This window comes from Corvus hawaiiensis, chromosome Z (assembly GCF_020740725.1).
Source record: "Corvus hawaiiensis isolate bCorHaw1 chromosome Z, bCorHaw1.pri.cur, whole genome shotgun sequence".
NCBI classification, from domain to species: domain Eukaryota; kingdom Metazoa; phylum Chordata; class Aves; order Passeriformes; family Corvidae; genus Corvus; species Corvus hawaiiensis.
In genome coordinates this window covers 13,295,756-13,319,574 of record NC_063255.1, presented here as the reverse complement: position 1 = coordinate 13,319,574, position 23,819 = coordinate 13,295,756, and the positions used below count along the sequence as shown (strand labels likewise).

Genomic DNA, 23,819 nt, shown 5'->3' with positions numbered 1-23,819 from the left:
AATGAGTGTCTGTAAATAGTATTTTTCTTCAGGATACACACTTGGAAAAAAGGAAATCATGAACAGAGGGATGTGCCAATATTAATTCCCTGAGAGTGCCAGCATAAATTTGTACTGCCTTTGTCTTGTTTTCAGTTAGTGAATGATCAGGCATCAAAGTCAGTTCTGACCAGCCAAGGCAAAGGCATCAAAGGCTTTTTGACAGCTGCTTCACTTCCAGACCACACATTTTAAGACCTTGGTGAAACAGAAGTTTTTTTAATGAGTATGTCGTGTATTATCCAGATTATGAGGAGATTCTTCTTCGTTGTTTTCACTGCAATGCATAGATGGCAAATAGCTTGAATTAAAGCACCATTTTCATTTAGCTTTTAAGTACAGGGAGGCGTAAGGATGGGACAAAATCTTTAGAGCTTTTGCTAAAAGTCTGGTGAGGATAAATATATAGACAATTGAAACTCTTGCTAATTTTAAGACCTTGTGCTGCCAAAACACTTGGAACATGTGGTGACATTTAATATAATCTCAGAAATACAAATGGAATTTATTTCATAAGATGCAAATGTGATGATAGAGTCAAAAAAACAATTAAAAATCAGAATTCTTTTAAAATGGCATATTTCTAATGAATTAAAGGCTTTTTAAAATTTAGAGAAGACTCAGAGGAGGCAATACCTTGTCTTTTCATGAACTGAAATGTCTGCTTGTTGTGAAAAGTAGATACTTTGTATGAAATTGGTAAAATATCTTCTAACTGGTAGAGTAGGTAGGCCTGAAATAGTCTGCCCACAGGAATACTTCATCTCTTCAAATGGAGGCTTCTATACCTGAAAAGCATTCATCAGGAAATGTTAGTGCTATAATTGGCTATGCACTTAAACAGAGGAAGAGGCAAGTCAATGTCTTAGGTACTTTGCAGCTTAATTCTATATTTCTGTGATGTTCTCTGACTTTTCCTTTCTTTTAGGCAGTTTGGTACCCAGCATTTAAGTGAAGAAATTTAAGATCAAGGAACACTGAATTTGTTCTTATGATTATCTTAGTTTGGGTGAATAACTGTCTGATCCTTGCTCAGTATATGCTTATATATGCGTTTTTCCACACAGTAGATAAAAGAAAGGCATCTCGGGCTGAACAGAGCAGCGATCAAAACTCAGAAGCTGAAATCTTAGAAGAGAAGATTGACTTAGCCAGGGAGCAGGTGCTGCACAGGTATGTTATATGAAGTACAAAAAAGTTGCTTCAGCCAGGCGTTTAGACATTTAACTGATCTGAATCTCATATGTGGTCCAGGCCAATACTGATACGCTTAATGTTAAGAATTTACTTAGACCTTTCTATAATGTGGGGCCTAAAGGGTATTTTCATTTTCTGCACAATATAAATCATCCTTGAAAATAAGAATTCATATGTTTTGGTTTTCCAAGATATTGTTCCAAGGAGAATTTAGTTTTCAGGTATATATTACATTAACTATATGTATATATTCTGTGTATACATATGTGTATCTCTATGTGTACACATATATCTGAGGTGTGTCACATATGATGTGACTGCCCTTGAGTGAAATACAGTTGATTTGAGTTAGAGATTTTATAAAATGGTATTTTCCACCTCTACATTTACAAAAACCCCTTAGTTTTCTAATTTTAATTGAACCACTAGATGTTTAACTTTATGCAAAGAGCAAAATCAAGAACAACAATTCTTGTTTCTGAATATTCAATACTATTAACTGTTTCAGACTATTACATTACCTATTATTATTGGTTTAATTCTGATATTAGAAATTAAATATAGGTTGTGACATGAAAGAGTAAGAAATACATGATTAGTTAACAATAGAATTTTGAATTTTTTCCTATCTTTAAAATGAGGGGTTTGATATGGATGGAGTTGTTTAAGTATTAAATTAGATGGTCTGCTTTTTCTTTCATTTATTAATTTTAGAAAATGTCTGATTTCCCATTAGTTAGATTTTAATTTTATACATTGATATGATTTTTGTAGAATTGCAGGCTTTCTAAAGACATGGCCAAAATTAGAGAAATGGTTTTCAGTCCATCAAAACACTCTAGTGAAAGTAAATGCAGAGACAGAAGAAAGTCACGTGTGTGAAAGAGTGAAGGAAATTATAATAGAAGAAATTGTGAAAAAGCAGAGGACAAGTAAGTTTTCGTATTCTTACTTGCTAGAAGTCAGTAATAAAAGACTTTGTTTTTTATATTTAACATTAGTAATTACTATATAAAACTACATGGCAACCTACATTTTTGCTGCCCCTGAAAAAATCTGAGGATGCGCTAGTTGGTGATAACTGCACCAGAGCCCTGAACTTTTCTGTTGTGTTTTTACCTTTTCAGAGTGTATGGGCTAATTTCACATAAAAACTAAAGCATTAGATTCAGTCCTTTCTTCCTGGTTTAAAAATTACAGCTAGCATCTTCATCATATGGGATAGCATAATTGTACAAGAAAGTCTAACTCGCCGTTATCAACACAGAGGGCTTTATCAGTAACAGCATAAAAATTTGGATAAGTAGAAGTGGTTTTGACATTTAATTTTGGTACATGTTTATTTGATTTTTCCTTCTTATCACCCAGAAGGAAAGAATCGTTTAAAATAATAAAAAAAAAGAAAAAAGATGAAGCATCCAGGGGGAAAAATGCATCAAGTAAACCAGCAATAGTGACCTCTAAATAATCAGTTTTTTTCATAATTATTATGAGAAAATCTTCATGTGTCTTCTACCACCAAAAGAAAGAAAACCCCAAACTCGAAAAGCACTCTTAACAGTAAAAGTTTATCCCACTACTTCTGTGCAAGGTTTCTAGTTCGTGAAAAATTCTTGGAAATACCACACCCGAGAGAAAATTGGATGGAGGGGTTTTTTTATGTGCTTGGTATATAATTAATGGCACTGCTAGAGTCAATAGCAAAATTTCTATTGTTGCAAATGGATTGGAGATTTTCTAGTTAGAATCCAGCTGTTGTATAGAAGTACTATAAGGGTTATTTACTCCCTAAGAAGAAATAATACCTGGGGTCAATTAATAAAGTTTAATTTAATACTTATGTTGATAGCTTCCAAACTGTCCTTCACTATTAGGTTCATATAAGCAGAATAGAGAATCAGGTTGGTCAAGCATGTTCTCCCTTTGGTGAATCCATGCTGACTACTCCTGATCAGCTTCTTGTCTTCCATGTGGGTGGAGATGGTCTCTAGAATGAGGTGCTCCATCACCTTTCCAGGGATTTAAGTGAGGCTGACTGACTGGTAGTTCCCTGTGTCCTCTTTCTTGCCTGTTTTGAAGACCAAGGTGGCATTTGCTTTCTTCCAGTCCTCAGGCACCTCTCCTGGTCTCCATGACCTTTCAAAGATGACCATGAGCCCCCTGGCTATGGTGCCCCACAGTTCCCTCAGTATTCGGGAATGCATCCTGTCAGGGCCCATGCATTTATGGATGTCGAATTTGTTTAGGGGTTAACTGATCCAATCTTCCTTGAGCATTGCTGATTCCATGAATATATTTTTGATGGACAACACCTAAGCAATGAAACAGTGAATCTGTTCCATTTTTTTGAACTGTCAGAGTAGCATAGATATCTAATTCTATTTATTGAGACTTAAAATACATTTGAAAGTACTAATTCTACATTCATATCAAGGGCCTGTGGAAGAAATAGCGCCAGAAGAAGAGGTTTTACCAGTTACAGATGAAGAAGAGGTTTTACCAGCTAGAGAAGAAAAGGTTTTACCAGTTATAAGTCAGCCTTCTCCCTCTCCTGAGACACCACAACCGATTGAACCAGGATCAGATGAATGGATTTATGTAGATGAACCACTTCCCCAGGTACATTAATTCATGACAGAAAATCTTAATATCAAAGTATGTATTTTTATTATTATTTTATGCATGTCCTACCTAAACCTTTTGCATCATTGCATGTTGTTTTCTTCAATATTTTTTAATAAAAGGTATGCTATTACTTTTTAATAAATATGCAAAGAACAGTTGCTACTAAAATACATAAAATAAGGAATCGTGCTTTCAAATTTAGATTTTTTTAAATTCTTTGCAATTATGATGAAAAACACAGCATTCAAAATAATAATACTTTTTACTATTATTAAATACTAACACAAACTTACTAGATCACTTTTCTTTCTCTGACAAGGGTAAGTTGTGGGTCTCATACAAAGGGTAATAACAGTGTGCACTAATCTTTCTCCTAGTATATTTTTTGTCCTAATATGTTTTCCCCAAGTAGGTCTTCTCAGATTGTAGTGATCTGAAATTTAGGGGTTTTCTGAAATGGCTGTATATCTGCATCTTGTGTTTAGTAGCTTTGAATGGACTTTTCTTCCATGAGTGTGTTTTTTGGTTGCTTTAGTAGCTTTTTTGAAGTAATTTAGTTTTTGTTCTCTATGACATAGCTTGTATAATTATGTTAATTCTGAAAAAGTATTTCTGTTTCTTTGCTTTAAACTGTGATCTTTGCTTGGATCATTTGGTGACCCTAATTCATATATTGAGAGATACAATGAATAATAATTCTATAATCAACCTCTGAAGGTATTTAAAATGTGACAAGCATCTCTTAAATGTTCATTTTATTTCATGTCGCTTTTATTCTCCAATCCAGTTATAATTGTTCTAGTTCTTCTGTAAATTTTTTGAGATGACAAGCTAGGACTGCATGCAGTTTTTGAGATGCAGATTTTTTAAGGGCGGACAATGATGGTTTGAATTTTGTTCTGTAATTGCTTTCCTAATGTTTACCAGTTTTCCTTCTTGACTGCAGTCAGCTCACATATGCTGGGTTTCCTCTGGCCATGGTCTTTATTTACATTTCATGACAGTCAGTCAGTCAAACATCACTCTTGCAACACTAGACAGTCAGTTTAGATTTTTACAAGCTCAAACATTTATGAATGACCAAATTTTCATACTTCAGTGCCCTCTCTGTAGCACTACGTATTTTACGAGCATATCCAAAACAACAGATTCTAGAGTATTCTGCTGGAATTTCCTGTTCCTTTAGACACCTACCACTTTTTCCAAAAGAAATTCACAGGATAAAATTATATGTTGGTACAATGTCTGTAATCAGCTGTAAACCAAAAGAAATGCATATTAAAAAAAAAATCAGTAATATGATTTAATGAAATATTTTTTTGTGTATTTGCTAATGCTACAGATAAATGAGTTACCAAGAAATTTATCAATTAATTTTGATTTTTTTTTTAATTCACAGGAGATAATTGATTTTTTAGTATGTTACTGGGAAGTGGTAGAAAATACATATATGAATACTATCAAAACTGTACTTAGATGTCTAAGGGATGAACAATACACTATAATTCATTACACAGCAGATATTAGGTAAGTAGAAATAGTATCTTATTACATTAATATTAGTGTTTTGTATTTTTCATATGGCTTTCTGTATGTCTTTTAACCCCAAAGTTATTTTTACCATAATTTACAGAAAAAAATTTCAAGATTATTTGAAACGTCCACATCTTAAGCAGGAGTTTGTATCTCAGTGGCAAACAGATTTTAATTCAATTGCTGATGACCTGCAAGATGATGAGGAAACAAAAGCTGAACTACACCAAAGAGTTACTGTAAGTAAATGGTAGAAATTACAATATACCATTGTATACAAGCTTGTATTTCATTGTATACAAGCTTGATACAACATGAATGATATTATTATTTACTTTTTTTTCCCCTCTTTATTGTTCTTCTTAAGCTATTTAATTTCCTCTTGTGTATAAAGTGTCCTTTAAAATTATTCCTCTGTTGTTTGGCCATAATTTTCTTACATCTTGCTTTGGTTTTTCGGTTACACTGTGGTACACTGTAAAATAAATATTTTTCTGCTCTCTTTTTCTTTACATTTTGTGGTTTTCAGAGATTTTACAAGTTGGATGCTCCTATCACAATCTAACAAATCTTGGCAGTATTTTAGTTTTTCTGTAAATTATGTATGATAATATATGTTTTCCAAAACTGATCATTACAAAGTACAGAGAATTTCTTGGGATGTTTTGATTCAGGTAGATCTTTTCTAGGTCATACATGTCCTGGGAGTTCTTTTTCACAAAAATCCGTAACAGTAAAGGTCCTAACAAGTTCAGAGCTAGATTTAGCATAAGCCAACAGTAGAGCTATCTTTGTATTCATCAGATTCCATTTCAGAACAGACCTGATTTTTAGTTGAGTCGTATCAGGAACATTCCCCAAAAAAGAGAAAAAAAATATAGACAACACTGTTAGTTGAAAGGAACATTTGAGGAATAATGGCTTAATCCAGCTAAGATGGAAAAGGCATTGGACCTCCTTTTCCATAGAAATATTCCAAGAGAATGGGGTAAAGGATTGAAAGATCATCATCTATATTCCTAATTTCTACTAAATGGAATATAAAAATACTGGAATCACTCTGTCCTACATTTTAGACAGATAAAATTAAAATATCTAACCTTTTGCTCAAAACATACTTGACATTATCCAATTCAAGTTATGTGAAGAGGAGGTTATACTCCCATATTTTGCACTGAGACTCAGATACTGTGATAAGCCTAAGCTGTTTGGAGTAAACATAGGATTTTCAGAACTTTTTTTAATAACCCATTCTATTCCTTGTGAATCCCAAACCTGTGGGTGATTGTGAAGATGATCTGCCTCTATGCTTTTAAAGGCATGCTCACTGCATCTCCCTGAATGTATGAATTCTGTCAGCCATCCTTCCTTGCTGCTAGGAAAAAAGAGGAAATGAGAAGAGTGATAATCTTCAAAATGTTTTTCCTCAAACTCACAGACTGCTCAGCACTGTCATCTCAGCTGGATCCTTTCTAAAACACTGGAAAGCGCCAGCTGTAATACCTGAAAAACAGATTTCTCTGGTGTCAACTGGGAAATGTAAAAACCCACCCCGTTTTGTGAAGTATGTGAAATTCCTTAAAGGTCCAAAGCCCAGAGGGCAGTGAAGATTTTGGCCTGTTGTTGCAGCTTAACCCCAGCCGGCACTTAAGCCCCATGCAGCCACTCACTCCCACCAGTGGGATGGGGGAGAGAATCAGAAGAGTAAAATTGAGAAAACTCCTGGGCAGAGGTAAAGACAGTTCAACAGGCAAAGAAAAAGCAGTGCACAGAAGCAAAGCAGAACAAGGAATTCCTCCACCACTCCCCCTGGGCAGGCAGGTGTTTGGCCATCCCCAGGAGAGCCGGGTGCCATCACACAAAATGGTGACTTGGGAAGACAAACACAGCCACTCCCAATATCCCCCCTGCTTCCTTCTTCTCCCTCTGCTTTATATATTGAGCATCGTGCCATGTGGTGTAGAATGTCCTGTTGGTCATCTGGGGTCAGCTGTCCCAGCTGTGTCCTTTCCCAATTCCTTGTGCACTCCCAGCTCCCTCTCTGGTGGGGTGGGGTGAGGAGCAGAAAAGACCTTGGCTCTGTGCACGTGCTGCTTAGCAGTAACAAAATCATTCTTGTGTTATCAGCACTGTTTCCAGCACAAATCCAAACCATAACCCATAGTCACCACTCTGAAGAAAGTTAACTCTTCCAAGCCAAAACCAGCACACATCCTAAATATCCAAACACAGAATTACTGTGGGTAAAATACACTTCAGCAGCACATCTCTGTCTGTCTTCCAGCAATTTCTCCAACTTCCCTCTCACTGCATTGCTATCATTGAATATGATTGCTATCACTACTTCTCTTGTTCCAAATAGGAGAGGACTTAGCAAATGCATCCATTTTTTAGTTTTTTTCACCACCTGACTACAAGAAAAGAAGGAGAGAGAAGCTGCTTCACTGTGAAAAGAAGAGCAGTGGGGAAGAAAAAGAAGATAATCATAAAATATGCTTTTAGCTTCTGCCAGAGGAATATAACTCACTGTATTCCTCTCCAATTTTCTCCAAGGCTTACAGTTAATCAAAACTGTGATTTAAATAATATGAGGGCAAAAAGGAAAATTCTTCTTCTTACATGTTTAAGAAAAGTACTGGAAGGAGCTGTACATCAATTTGTACAAAACATTAGTGTGTTTTTTGGTGTGGTATTGGGTTTATGTAAAAGTTTTTTGTGGCAAAGGGTCTGCAGAGGTGGCTTCTGTAAGAAAGTGTGGCAGCTGTGAGAGAGGAGTGAGAAAATGTGAGAAACAGCTCTGTGGTCACCAAGGACGGTGAAGAAGGAAGAAGAGGAGGTGCTCCAGGCACCAGAGCAGAGATTCCCCTGTGGCCTGTGGAGAAGGCCACGGTGATGCAGGTTGTTCCACTGAAGCCCATGGAGGACCTCAGGGAAGCAGATCTCCACCCTGCAGTCCATGCGGTCCACCCAGGCAGTATCAGGTGGACATGCTGTGAAGGAGCAACAGCCTGTGGAGAGCCCAACCTGAGCAGGTTCCTGGCAGGAGCTGTGGCCGATGGGGTACACATGATGGAGCAGTACAGTCCTGAAGGGCTGCACACACAGAGAGGATCCACACTGGAGTAGTTGTTGAAGAACTGAAGCCTGTGGGAAGGACCCGCATTGGAAAAATCCATGGAGGACTGTATTCCATGAGAGGAACCTCACTCTGGAGCAGGGAAAGAGTATGAGGGGAAAGGAGCAGCAGATAAAATGTATAATGAACTCATCACAATCATCCATTCCCCATTTTTCCTGTGCCATTTAGGAGATAGGAGGTAGAAGAGTCAGGAGTGAAGTTAAGCCTGGGGAGAACAATGGGTGGGTGAATGCTATTTTAATTTTGTTTTATTTCTCATTATTCTGCTGTGTTATTAATTGATATTAAATTAAATTAATTGCCCCAAATCAAGTCCATTTTGCATATGCTAGTAATAGGTGAGTGATCTTCTCATCATTATCTTGATGCATGAACTCTTCCATCATATTCTCTCTCTCTTTCCTGTGAGGAAGAGTGATAGAGCAGTTTATTGGACAGCTGGCAACCAGCCAAGAGCAACCCACCACTGCCAATAGATAAGTTGTATGCTCATGTATTTTTCATCCAGCAGCATATCCTTATGTACATACTCTACAATGTGAACAGCCCTGAATATCTGATTGCCTGCACCTTGGCTACCTTTTAGCCACCACTGATGTGTTAGGTGGCCCAGGGACTTCCCTGTGGCTTTTGTCCAACAGAGGATGAGTGGATTTATCTGGTCTTTAGATGGGGGAGAGAAATAGAATCTAACATAATAGGCTGCAACCAAGACCTGTTGAATATGGAATCACCTCACCAGAAGCCTAAGCTCCTCTCCTTTTCTTCTGTCTCAGAACAGGTCAAGTGGGGAAGAGCTGCCTGGAGCCAAAGAGACAGCTCATCTTGTCCTACCTTGGCACTGTATTTAACAGCACTCTCCTCCCATGGCCTCGTACACATAGTGGCCTGTCACACTATTTCCATGCAGAGATTGCAATAGGGAACAAAGGGCTTGCATAATGTTGCATGCTTAGTAGGTCCTCAGTGCTGCCAGTGAGCCACTTAGTGCTGCTATTTGACATAGTCACCAGCTGAAGAGCCCTTAATTAAAAGAACATCAGAGAAAAGTGGTGTGGAAGCTACCCAAATTTGAAAAGCACTTGAAATCTGACACAATTTTCTCAGTATTTTTCATATTGCACATCCCCTTAGATGTTAGACAACTATTCTTAGTGTATTAACTAGCAAACCATTCAAGTGGAAAGTTGTAGGTGCAGTTGGGAGCTTAGCTATTCCTATTTGTCTAGCTTAGGTAGATCATCTCTGCCTAAGGAAAGCAAGGCAGCTTGCACACTGAACTCATATCTTTGCATTCTCTCCACCACATTTGTAAAGAAATTTTCTGTCAGCACTCTGTAGGCATATGACCTGACCAGCTGTTGATATTTATAGCAATATAGAAAAAGTCACAGATAGAAAGATGCCCTATACACAGGCAAAAAAAAAAAAAAAAAAAAAAAAAAAAGTTTTCTTTCATAATTAATTATCATATTTGATTTTGTGCTTTAGAACCTCAAAGATCTTCTGTGGGATATCTGTGACAGCAGAAGGGAAGAAGCAGAGCAGGAACGTATTAATATCATGAATGAAGAGTGGCTACCAGATCATAGGGGGCTTGCAATGAACCATTTCTTTACACTTATGCAGGTATGGACTGCTACAGAGTCTGAAATGGAAGGGAACAATGAATTAGATTTGGAAGACACTGAGCATGAGAGGAATTTCATATGGTTGGCTCCAAAAATGTGAAGGATTAAAAATTAATTAAGCAAATATTCATGTGTTTTCTGAATTTGTAGAGAAAGTTAAGAGACAAAAAGTATATGACATTCCATACATTTAACTTTGGCAGACAGGAAAGACTAAGAAAAATACCATTCTTGTTCAACCCCCCAAAACTTTCAATCTCTATTATAAACTGCTGCTTTTTGCAGTTTTATTGCTCCAACGAATCTTCTTGAGTTCTGTGACAGAGATGTTACAGGTCTTTATTCTTCAGTGATCATACTGACATCTCCTTTTACTTTATGAATTACATCATTCACAACTGTTGTAAACCTGCTTGATGTTACAGTATTTCCCATACTTCAAATTTATTTCAGTTGTAACTTCACAAATATGTCTTGAAATTTTACCAACAGACCAACAAAAAGAAACCCCAAAAAATCAACTGACGTTTTTGAGAATGAGATGTCATTTTTTGCTATTAAGGAAACCTCTTAAATATGACCCAGCTTTCAGATATGTAACTTAAAGGTTTTCAAGAGTCCATTCAGTCCTGCAGTAAAGTAAGATTTCCCTATTACCGCTGTTCTAGGTGCATACATTTAGTTTAGAACTGGAATGGAGTATTCTGGACTAGACTAGGCTAGACAGGCTTTTCTGTAAGCTTTCACATCCTGTGAAAGTCTTGGCAAATTTAAAGAAGACAATGAAAACAGTGTTTTAAACACATGCTTTGTGATGCTGATTTAGCTGAAAAAGCCAGGCCTAAGCAGTTTAGGGTGGGCTTCCAGCCCTTTAATTCTCTGTGCTATTTTTATATGTTTAATAAACAAGGGAACCACTCTCCTATATCATATGAGTGTTGTGGTAATTCAAGCAAAGTTTGTGAAATAGTACTATAGTAAGGAAATTGTTAACTTTGTTTTCAAAGAGTCTAAATAATGCCCTAAATAAAGATTTTGGGTGACTGACTAAAGAGAGAGGTCAAAATGTCAAATAATTGCTGACTATCTGAACCACATTGGTCCTGTAATTAGGGTATTTATAGTCCTGAATATTTAAAAAATACATCTTGAATTATATGCATAAAGGAGACAAACTTACATTACAGAGCTTAAATATTTTATTATTCTCCTTTTATATTCAGTTATATCTTTACAATCCTAGTTCTAACAGGATTTTATGGGCATGTATGATGGAGTTTAGTGGAGATTCACTATGAATCTAATTTGATCTGTCTTGTGTGGATATGCACAATAACTGTTTAAAATTACTAACACGTATTAACTGTATATAAGCTTTTGTTTTCATAAAGGGAGGTTTAATAGAAAACATTACTTCTTGCTTTACATAGTACATATTCCCCCAAATAAATTAATTATTAATCCTAAAACTACAGAACTAAAACAATAAAAACTATAACTTTATGTAATGACCTTTTTAGAAGCAGCCAAAAATAGGCTTCTTTGGTATTGAGTTCTCCATTTGTGGGTTTTTCTGTTGGAAGTTACATGTATTCCCCAGGTGGCTCTGTGACTGTGTAAACACATAGATTTGTATAAATGCCGTTTATCAGATTTCATTCCTTCTTTCTGTGTACACAGTTATACTAGAAGATATTTCCTCCTTAACTTATGGATAAATGCTGGTTTACACCACAAAGGTTTTATCCTTTGTTTTGTGAATGTGGTTTTGTGCATTTTCCCATGAATATTTAGTACTGTTTTGTCAGTTAGAAACTAACACCATACTGTATCAATAAATCAAAACATGACAGGTGTTAAATGTTTCTTGAATCTTACTTGATTTCTCCTGAGATGATTCACACAAAAAGATCTTCAAAATACTTAGGTGTTTAAAGTCTGTTGATTACTTAAGTCCAGAAAAACTGTATGACTTCTAAAATTTTCTCCTTTTCATAACCCTTTTTATTTTATGCTTTTATGGTTTTATTTCTTTTGAAAAAGATGATCCATATAATTTCTTGGCACTAGCATATTTGCTACTATAGAAATATATATACATCAAAATGTAATTAAATTTAATGCATTGATCATTATTTATTATAAATAGTTTTTCCTATTTTAACAATTAAGATTCTTTTTACTGCTTAAAATGGCAGTGTGATTACATTATAGATGCAAGTAGAAGTATGCATTCAGTATACTATAAATTTTAAAACAAATATGGCTGTATTTCTTACTCTCCCTCAAAATCTTAGGATTTGGAATTGCTTCTGCTAACATGTGATAACAAGAACTTGTTCTGCCCTATGTTGAACGGCAGTCTCTTTGTCCTTTCTTCTTGAGGTTGAACTGGATCGTTTCCAAGATACAAAGAGTCTTCTTCGTGAATATTATAGGGCAATGGAAGGAAAAATCCCAACAGAAGACACTCCAGATTTTACTAGAATCCCATTGTTAGATATTATTAATGGAGAGCAGAAGGACGATCAAGAGGAATCAAGAAGGTAGAAATGCATTATGAAATTATACAAATATGAACAAATACAATGCACTGATAGATTTTTGGTATATGTGGAATTATATGTGTGCATATTTCAAAGGATGGAGACATAAGAATTTTTTAATCAGGGATTATGGTGAAATGATGACTCTTAAATCATTTTAGCAGTTACATTTATCCCTCATTTTTTACTTATTCACCTGTAGCATATTCATTTATGCATCCCTGAATTGCAAAACATTTTAAAACCTGCCTTAGGAGGAAATCTACTATTATAGAAATGTTTCCTACTTTCCTCTGTGTTGCTGGTAGTTTACAGCACAATCCTCACATAAGTAAGTTAAAGTATTGTTGTGGAACATTAGCAGGTTTAAAATTTGAGCCAATAAATATAATTAAATGTTATAAATTTTATGTAAATATGAATATAATTAATTGTTATGTAATAACAAATGTAAATCAAAGCAACCTACAAAGACAAACCAAACTGAATGCCATGTTAAAAGATAAGGGTTACCACCTGATACTTTCACAATATAGAAAATGCCATCAGTAGTAACAACTGCTTTTTTAACTTAATTATAGTGCATTTAGAAATTATCTGAGTAATGAAACTGTGTCTAACCCATGTGGAATTCATCAGCAGATCACAGTCATTTGATGTAGTTTTATCCATCTGTTATTTTTTCTTAGTTACAGTTAAACTGGACAGTTTTCTTGCCATGCACACACTTCATCACTTTGATCATGAGGAAAGTTCCTCCCTTTTTTTTTTTATTGCAAATTTTGAAAATAACATTTTCATTCTTTCAGCACATTCTCCAATGTAGTTATTAACACTTTTTATAAAGGGGTATGTAAATTATTCTTTATATTTTATTTTGAGGATTCCTCTAGTTTCTTGGAAACTGCCTTCACCAGGTAATACCAAATCAAGAAGCAGTGGAACTCCACAGGAGTGTTCCAAGGATAAGAATTCAGAAAATGGAGTGGCCACTTGCAGCAATGATGAAAATCTTGTTATTGATACATGGCAAACAGCAGTAACAGCAGTATCAGATATGGTAAGGAATGTTTAATTTACTCAAACATTTCTGGATTGGGCAGGCAAAGCCCCCATTTAGTAGGCAGCCTAAACAAATCATCTTTGCACTGTGTATCTCCGTTTCATGTGTCTTGCTCCCCCATTGATACTTCCATTGAATATATTTGTAGTTCTATGAGGAAAATTCTGGAATCTCTGTATTTTCAGCACCTCCCTATTTATAGCTGAGCCTTTCATGCCATTACTGAGAGAAATATTTCAAATGTTGCCTCTATGTATCTTCTTCTTCCACTATAAACTCTTCTCTTATCCCTCAATAAAAATGTGAGAAGATGGACAAGTTTAATCCTGTGATACAGTGTTTGCTCAAACCTTTCACAAGTTCAGAGCCTATGGTTACGTTCTTTTTTCTATATAGCTAAAAGTAAGTTAGATGAGCTTCTCAAATGGTTGGTTTCTAGTTAAATTTTTGTTTTCTTTTTGATCGTTTAAAAATAAAAGAATTTCTGCACCCTTACCATGTAACTCTAGACTTGCTTTGTATACTGTTGATTCTTGCATTTCCAGTGTTTTCCTCAAGCAGAGAAAATGGCTGTAAGTATTAAACCAAATATGTCTGTCTTGCATTTTTGCTGCAGAATTTTATTTTTGAGAAATAATCAAAATTTAATCAATTAGTTGAAGTGTCTCTTTTATTTTTTTTATGTGCCTACTACTCATCAAGTACTTTCAGCAAGTATATGCTATTTTAAACAGTAGTTGCACAGAGCTGATACTATGTACTGTACTATGTGTGACTGTGGTGTCAAGGTAACAGCTGAAATAGAGTCTAGAGAAATGGAGGAAGAAAAAGAACGTCAGCTAAAACCGAAAGCTTCAAAAGCTGCACAGAAAAAACCAGGCAAAGCTGCTGGGAAAGATACCAAAGGTGTCAAAAAGGCATCTGCCAAATCACCGACTAAAAAAAAAGGTATTTAAAATGCAGGCTTTGTTTTAGCAGTGCTTGAAATTACTGAAATGTAAATATATGAGTAATACAGAAATGAGTAACCCAAGACATTTAATTTGGATTTAATTTCTCTTTTAAAATGTCAAGTGTAACAGCAGTATGAAAAGCTGGTAGTGATAAAGAAGGGGAAAGGCTTTTGAATGGCAATTGCGTTTATTTAAACATGTGTAGTCATTACATGTAGAAATAAATATTCTAAATTGAAAGTAAATATTATTTTTTTCTTCATATTCAATATTGGAATGGAACAGTTAGAACTAGTTTATCAAGTTAAATAAAATTTTATTAAATTCTGCCTGACAGCTGAAGTCCTAAAAAAGAGTGGACTCTATTGAGGTAGGCCTCTCCCACCAGGTGAAAATACAAAATTTGTTTGCAGGAGAGAAAAACAGGCAGTGTGCTGGAAGAGTTTGTGGAATACAAGGCTGTTTATACATTTTCTCACAACTATTTCCTTGTGCAGGTTGTAGTTTATATAATGTTCGCCTTTTGTCTGCAATGTGTAATAACTTCATTAGGAAGCGAGGCCTGTAGCCTAAATCTATGTATCTTTTGTTAAGACATTCTATGTAGCAAGAGAGAGGTTCAAGCCCTGTGGTGGTGTAGGATAGCCTGAAATCTGGGTACTTCATTTCTAAATGAGAAGGCTGTAACTGCAGAGTTACTGTGCATAACACAGTTGACTTTTTTCTTTGACAGATGTTTTATTTGCACTGTGCTCGGTTCTTTCTCTGGTTATTTCTGTCCATATAGAGTGAACAAAAGCATAGCCTTGCAAATACTTAGCCAGTTGTGAGCCCCAGGGAGCCTTAGGCTTAGTTTAGCATCTCAATTCAGCCGAGAGAGTAGCAGATTTTCAGACTTCTAGAAAAGTTTTGTGTTAAAAAATTAGCAGCTGTTGTATGCTAAGTGGCTAGTTTGGAATTTGTGATTGCTTCTTGCAATGAAATTTTTGTTCAGACCTGGTACAAGGTGAATTACCTGAAATCACAAAACCAGAACTGCAGCTACAAGTCAGCTGTGCATTCTTCCTAGTAGAAGATGAATTATGAACTGATGGATTTGTAGCTGATGTTTTGACTTTGATTTAGTTTCAAATACAGTGTTACTGTAGAGTTCCAGTAGCACAAGAACTCCCTAGGGCAGAGCTATGGGCTACTAACAGAGTGATACAACTTACCACATGTAGTTTTATAACTTCTAGAATTGACCATTTGTTTTATGTTGACCTTATGTATCATGAAGATGTCTTTCTTTTTTTTTTCTGTAACATTTCCATCTGCTGTTCTTCTAGGATAAAGCAATTACAAATATTTTAATATTTTTGAGTAATAGTCAAAATGGCGTGGCTACAGAATTCCATGCAACCTCTGAAAACATGATAAAATACCTTTACAGTATCAGTTCATAGATAAGTAAGTCAAAACAAGGTGGAAATGTAGGTTTGAAGAGGCATGAAATAACAGATCTCTTTTTTTTCCTTTTTTTTTAATAGCGTATTTCTTTTCGCTACTTTGATGGTAACTACTACCATAACATTTTTACTATAGTTTGTTAAACTTGAATTTATTCCAGAAGAAATGAATATCATTCAAAAGACATTTATTTATGTTCTGATTGTGATAAATTTGTAGATACGAAGGTCAGACAGGACATTCTGACTATCTAGAATCAAACAAGAGGCACACTTAGTCATGATTTTCCATTCAGAAATACGTTTTAGGATGCTGTTTAACCAACTTTAATACAGTTGTATATGCTGGGATATTTTTATGCAGTGTTAATCTTAGCATGGCTTGCAGATGTAAATCACATTTGACAGCTGAGTATTCACCTTTGTATTCTCATAAATGGTCACACCAAGTAAGGTGGAAAGTGTAGCTTTTCATGATACACAAATTTACAAGCAAAGTCCAAATACTGAGAAGTCTGTTTTCCTGCAGGAGCAAAAGCCAGTCCAGTTCCTATAGACCCAGAAGAATTAAGGAAACAAGAACTGGCACTTAAAATAAAGCAAGAATATTTCAGTGCCTTGAAACATGAGGGTATGTTACTATTTGGTTACTTACCTTGGTAGGTGATTGTTATTCCTAATTTGATTAGTGTGCTAGTCAATACTAACCAGAGACTCTAGGGAAAATGGATGGATAAAAAGAAAAAGAAGGAGAGAGAGTCATGTCTGGAGAAATCAGGAATTTTTTTTAGTGTGGTAATCATCAGTGATTCTGTGGTAAATATACTTAAGCAAGTAATGTGATTTTCATTCCTTTTGTCTTCTGTTTCATTTCATCTAATCTAATTTGTCATGACTAAGCAAATATTCAGCCTGAGAGAAAATATTGTTACTCACACTTCAATATTTAATTGAATTGGATTCTGTATTTGAAATGTTTTGTTCTGGGAAAGAATTTGTTGGCAGTTTTATATTTCATTGATGTTTTTCTCTGATTCCCCCCTCATCAAGCAACATGGGATTCAAGCAGGAGGACGTAGATTTTGTTTGTTGTTCCAAATTGCTTTCTGGACAGACTCTTCCAAAACCTACATGTTGTTCAGTCATTCTGTCTCTTTGTGTGTCTCACCCAGTAACTTCCAAACCAAGTGGTTCATTTAAGCCAAAAGTAGATGTTTGAAAAAAGGAAGTCCCAAACTGAAAACGGTTTGAAAATTTTTTTTTGAGATAGGTTTAGACTAGAGAAAGGCTGTTTTGTCACTAAAGGGAAGATAGAACCCAGCTTTTATAGATTCTATTTGGCAACAGTTGGCAAGCCCTTCCTAATATGGTACCTCTTTGGTGGGCTAACTATTGCATAGTATTTTATTATGAAAGGTAGAGGGCAGACAGCAGTTATTGAACAAACCAAAAACTCATAAGGCTTCTTTAGATCCAATCAGGCCAAATGCTTGTGAACCTTGGACACTTACAACTTTCAATGTGGTTTAATACAAAAGCAGTTCAAGAATAAATATTCTAAGATTTTGGGGTAATGAGAAGAACAGTAATAACTTTGAAGATCCTAATAGATAGAAGATAAATTTTAGGGATTCATTAACATGGTTTTTTTTCCCCCTTGACATTACTTCCTTTTTTTCCTATATTTAAGAAAAAAAGCCAGGAACCTAAGGAAGGCTGAACATGTTGAGCTCTATTTCCTATTTGCACAGGCACATAGCTGGTATTTGAGAATCATTGTTTCACTTGCAGCTTTGTTATCCGGTTACCTTTTGGTAACTTCTGGTTTTCATTATACAGAAAAATTGAATCTAGCAAAGGCACTAGTTGTGTATAGTTGCTACGTTTTTAACATTGGTTTCATTTGTAATTTCTCTGTTGCATCAATGTACCTTGCCTTTTATTCTGTTAGTGTTAAGAGAACAGCTTTATCAGTGGTCTATGCAGTACCTACTTCTGAAAATACAGGGAGACAAAAATTGTCATACACTTACCTAACACCCTGATAGCAGCTACTCTAAGAACATGTAGAGAAGCCACAATTAAAGTAGCCTTAACTGTACTACAGAAAGATGACTAGCCAGGCACCAAGTATTCTCTAAGGTACTTTTTGCTAAAAACAGTTAAATATGCTGAACTTCAGGTGCTTAGACATGAGAGCATGCCTCACATTTTATAAATAGTATTCATTATGACTTTACCATTTAAACAGAGGCAGCCACAAAATCTCGACTAGAACTCATAAAAGAAAAAGCTTTAGCATTTCTTGAGGATCTAAAATGTAAAGCAGAAGAGGCTTATAAAGATATGGAAAAATGGCTTGGATCCACCTTCTTGGCAGAAGTATCCTGGTAATGTATATCAATTTTAAATAGCATTTTTTTTTCTCTTTTTTTAACCTGGACTGTGGTAGTAAATATAGTTGTTTACATAGAAAGAAGTAATTTGGAAAAAAAATTGGAAAATAATAATTTCATTTAGTTTTATCTTAAAATCCTGAATGCTAATAACTCATTTCTTGGCTGATTAAAAGGTTCTGCTTGTAGCTGTAAAGGTGATTATCATGCCATGCTATTTTTCTAGACTACAGGTTTAGCAGATTAATGAGCAACCAGTTACTCCATTTAGTAGAAAGCACTGTATCATTTCAGTAGCTTCTGTCACTTTGGAATGTGGGATTATTTTCTTTCCTGTTCTTTACACACACTGGAAAAATCTACCTTATTGTTCTTATCACCACATACTGCATTTCCCAAAATTATTTCAAGAACTGTTAAAAAAAAAGAAGTCCGCCTTCACAATTTTTCTGTCCTAGTAAATAAAATGTACTTGGCATCACTACAGCACATTAGACTATCTGGCACAGAATGACCAATGTCCTTATCATTATAGGGCTTTTCCTCTCTAAAGGAAAGGGGTCACTTTGCGCTTTGCAAGTCTGGCCTATACTAACTTTTGAATCATACCTGGGACAGTGCTACTTGATCCGTGTCAGGGTGTGTTCGAGAAGAAAGGCATAAGTGGGGGATGTGAAAGTTTTAATGGGCAATAGCTCAAAGAGAAAAAGCCTCTTCCTTCCAGCCAGTTTTATTTGCTCTCTTGACAGACACAGTATTTACAGAATATCATATCCTTTGACCTGACACTCCAAGCCAAAGCTATGTCTAGTTGAACATTATAGACAGCTGATGTATTTCCCTGTATAAATTGTACTCATTGCACTTGAAACAGGAGTTCATATGCCTCTCCACTATGCTAGCCTAGAAAGTACTTTCATGTTTTTCCATCAAGTCTCTTCTGTGCCTTAGATCTGACTTTATATAAATTTCTGACTACAGTCAAAAGATTTCTTGCACCCAGAGGAAAAGTAGACATCATTATGATTTTGGTAGTTACAGAATTCTCACAGAGGGTTCATAATTCTTACTTTAGTAGAGCTTTAAAAGCAGAAGCACATTAAAATTTAAAGCTCTGTTATTAACACTGTGTATTATAAGTACTCATGGGTTTCTGCATTTATACTTTCAGTGTTGAAAAGCTGGTAGAGGTTGCACGACATCATATTGAGAGTTCTAGCAGAATCCAATATGAAATGACTTTAGAAGAAACAGATTTCTTCATCAATGGCAATGTAAAAATTGTTCCTGACCCTGTTCCTGACCCTGTTCCTCCACCAGAATTTCAACGCATAGAAAACTCTGGAAGTAATACTCTAACTATTTCACAGCTTACTACACTTCATAAGCAGTTTCTACAGCTGGCACCTAAAGGTAAGAAATTTTTTTTCTTTTAACTCCCAAGGAATTGTTGGTTACATACTTAAAATCTAGAGTAACTGGGAACTGCTAAACATCAGTTATTGATTTTGTTAAAGATTGTACTACAGTTAAAGATCCTGCTACATAGAAAAGCAAAGTTGTTGTGGGGAATATTGAAAATATGAAATAACAGACCACTTGAAAGATTTTAATGACTTTACTATGGGCTTTTCATCATTAAGACCACATGTTTAGTATTCCTCTGACAAGTGTCTCTGTAATAGGTTTTTAGTACAATATGCATCATGCTTATTTTGCTTAAAGATGCAAGTCTTTAACTTGTTACTAATTGAGAGCTCAGTGAACACTCAGGCTATATTATTTTAAAACACAATTTTTAAATGATCAGTATTTTCATGAAACTGTTTTGTAGGATCTATTATAACTATTATATTCTTCAGGTCAACATGTGCCTGTTGTTTGGGTGATTTGCAAGCATTAACTCAGAGATGTAATTTCTTTTTTACCTTTAAACATGCATTTACTGTATGTCTACCCTCTAATTATGGGAACTTAAGGCTTAGGATGCCTAAAAAGACTTACTTGCAAAAGTTCCTGAGACTGTATAAATATTACAAAGTAATTTAGGTAAGGCAGTTTTAAACTGAGATGGAAAGTAGTTACACATGTATTTGCAGAGTGTTTCATTACCAGTGTTCCATATTATAACTATAATTTTAGTATTATTGCCACTAAGATTGTGAAATACAATGTGTAAAAAAGTGCTTACAATTTAAGATCTAATTCTTCCGGTGTAATAAGGCCACAAAGGCACAATGAAGTTGAGTTTAATTCTTTCTTCGGAAATGCTTTTCATATATCTTTATAGAGCAATTCCAATTTTCTTTTGAATATAAAACCATTTTAGGGAGAAAGATGTATACAGTTTTCCCTTAGAGAGATGCATATCATCTTATCTCTGGTGTAGGAGTGTGGATGTGTGTGTAAGCATTTCAAAATCTTCTGTAGAGACCTATTCTGCAGATAGTATTGCATATATAATGGCACATGGAACTAAAAATCTGTATGTTTGTAATCATTACAGTGCCATAGAAGTGAAATACAGACACCAGTTTGATTGGTACTTCCAGTTGAAAAGGTTTTTATGGTTTTAGATCATTCATCATTAAGATATTTAAAACTAAAAAATTTTGTCTATTACAAACTTTAATATTCTTGACATTTTTAAGGCAGAACAACTATTTTATTTGTAAATGTGTAATAATTAGCAAGAAAACAACTTAAATCTTTGTCATTCTACAATATTTCCCTTTTGATAGTATTATATTCACTAAAAGGACCCAACATGACTTGCATGACTATCCAAAAAAGGAAATTTCTTGGCTTAGCAGTCTTGAGACAGTAAAAGAATGTTGTTTCTTGTTCTCTAAGACAACGGGAAAGAATTGTTTAAAACAAGGTCCCAAACCCCATGCATTTATCTTCTGTTTGGTGACTATTAAGTTAAGATGCTTACTGGTTTTGGATAGGTGAATTAGGATGGAAAGCAAAAGCTGTGCAAGTCACCTTTAAAATACTTCCTCCCATTCTCTTACACATTTTAAGACAGCATAAATCACATCGTAGGTTTCCTAAGGCAACCACTTCCCTTCATTATAGACTCCTTTCTTTCCTAAAACATCAGGAAAATTTTTCATAGCCTTCTGTCTCCCCTTGTTCAATAGAATGGTCAACAGAAAATATTATCTCAGTGGTTAGTCTCTCACTAAACAAAAGAGGGAAAAACACTAAAACACCCAGCACAGTGGCAATGAAGTTGATGAACAGTATCTCTAAAGGAGATACCAAAAAGTAACAGACAAATCCCAACCTTGGAAAACCTCCAAACAGATCTAGATTTCTTGACAAACATCTTTTTTTTCCTTATTCTTACCCACCCCAACAGATCTCTCAGCATTCATAGTGGAAATCCGCATAAGTAAGGACATGGTGCGTAGGTTATTGGGCAAGTCTAAATTGAATAAATCTACCAATCTCCTTGTAGTAGAAGTAGTAGTTAATAATAAATTTCCTAAAGTTGTTCTGAAAATTGGAAATTAGGCTTTTTTAAAGCATCATGGAGATTAAAAGAAGCAGTTTTTGCTTAGAAATGCAAGCAAACGAAGAATAACAATGGAGAGCTGATTATAGTAGAAGAAATGATACATAAACAGGTTTCTAACAAGATATTTGGTAAATGTCAGAAGGAAGTATTTTCAAGATATGTTTAACAAATTGCCAAAATTAAAGTGGGAGTGGCAGTGTACTTAAAAAATGTTTGATATTCATGGAAGAATTCTTATGAAACAGTTTTGTATTTCCTAGGAATCTAAAGTTTTAAAGAACTGCGGATTCTTCACAGACAACTTTGTGCTGTCCTGCACACTTGGTTCTCCATGGAAGCACATTACTCTTCATTCTAAGCACCAGTGGACAAAAAATCAGTCTGTGCTGGACCTTCCTACCTACTGACGGTCTTTCATTTTAGAAAGAAATTTATTTTTTGTTTTATTATTATCCAAAGTGCTATTGCCTAAAGTCAACATGAGTCTGCACTGACTAATTTCACTAACTCTTTGATCAAGTTGTTAACAGTGCTCTAATATATTACCTTGGGAGTCTTTTTTCGTAGGAAGAGCTGTGACAAGTCTTAAATGGAGCTAATAACATTCACTTTTTTATTTTCTCTCTTACAGCCTTTTTGAATGTATGCTTTTCTTATCAACAAAATTATATTATTTATTAGATCTCATCCCTTTGATTCTCTTCAACACTGTGATCTTTTGTGACCCTATCTCTTGTCATTTCAATTAGCACACATATAGAATGTCTTCATTTTCTTCTAAAGCTGTTTCAGAGAATGCAGTTTGGGTGTGGTTTTGCATTAGCAAGCAGATCAAAGCAGATTCTATCACAACATTGTTCTCCATCTTATTACTGAATCGCACAAGAGAATTTTAAATGTTATTTTCTTTTTCACAGTCATGAACCATTCCAGTTTAATTATAGAAATTATTCTATAGTTAGATAGAACAGATAGAAATCAGTCAGGTTTTAAAAAGTTCTATACCTAGTAACCAAAAAATGTTTAAAATTTTATTTATAAAACTGTTAAATAGTCTGCTAAGATGTAAACGTAAGGGACAACCTATGACCATCTTGCAGTGCAGTTTGTTTTCAAATTGTGGACTTGTCAATTGAATTCCACAACTGATAGATTTTGAGCCGACTCAGCTGAAATGTTGCCTTTTTAATTAAATATTTTGTTGAATCAGAATTATATGCTTACCGTGGATAATGTCTATAGATTATGCTTTCTTTCCACAAGCACTTTTGTAGAAACAATTCAAGGTTTTAGAACAGTAATTGCCTGCCTTTGATGCAAATGGAGATTGAAGTCCATATGAGAGCATAGGAATAACTTCATCATCTCTAACTTACATCTTTTAAAGACTATTTATCTTCAACGTGTTTTTTTAAAACTTGGAAATAAGAAAGCTTGTAAGTTTGTGGACAGAGGAGGCGAAAACTTAGTAATTCTACCAATAGTTCCATTTCCACCTCCTGTTATGTCTCTTACTATGTCATGTATGTTATTTAAGTTCAGAAATTTGTGGAATGTATTTAATATGCTTGTATATGTTTCTGTGCATTTGAAAATATATATATATATAATTTTAAAATTTCACTCGGCATGGCAGAGGACCTCTCCCCTCACTGCATCTCTGCAGCAACAAAAGAACCTTAACTCACAGTAGTTCTAAGTTTAAAATCCCAATTCTTGCTAC

The 23,819-nt window shown here is 35.0% G+C and overlaps 1 protein-coding gene across 1 annotated transcript in view; it reads left to right on the top strand.

The window, feature by feature from the left end:
• SPEF2 (sperm flagellar 2) overlaps positions 1 to 23,819 on the top strand; it is an 80,480-nt gene that overhangs the window by 32,467 nt on the left and 24,194 nt on the right. The window contains exons 16-27 of the mRNA XM_048292188.1: positions 1,107 to 1,212; positions 2,011 to 2,168; positions 3,671 to 3,855; positions 5,261 to 5,388; positions 5,495 to 5,633; positions 10,025 to 10,162; positions 12,550 to 12,710; positions 13,593 to 13,770; positions 14,562 to 14,721; positions 16,704 to 16,805; positions 18,426 to 18,564; positions 19,742 to 19,983. Of these exons, the coding sequence (XP_048148145.1) occupies positions 1,107 to 1,212; positions 2,011 to 2,168; positions 3,671 to 3,855; positions 5,261 to 5,388; positions 5,495 to 5,633; positions 10,025 to 10,162; positions 12,550 to 12,710; positions 13,593 to 13,770; positions 14,562 to 14,721; positions 16,704 to 16,805; positions 18,426 to 18,564; positions 19,742 to 19,983 (1,836 nt within the window). The remainder of the gene's footprint in view (positions 1 to 1,106; positions 1,213 to 2,010; positions 2,169 to 3,670; positions 3,856 to 5,260; positions 5,389 to 5,494; positions 5,634 to 10,024; positions 10,163 to 12,549; positions 12,711 to 13,592; positions 13,771 to 14,561; positions 14,722 to 16,703; positions 16,806 to 18,425; positions 18,565 to 19,741; positions 19,984 to 23,819) is intronic.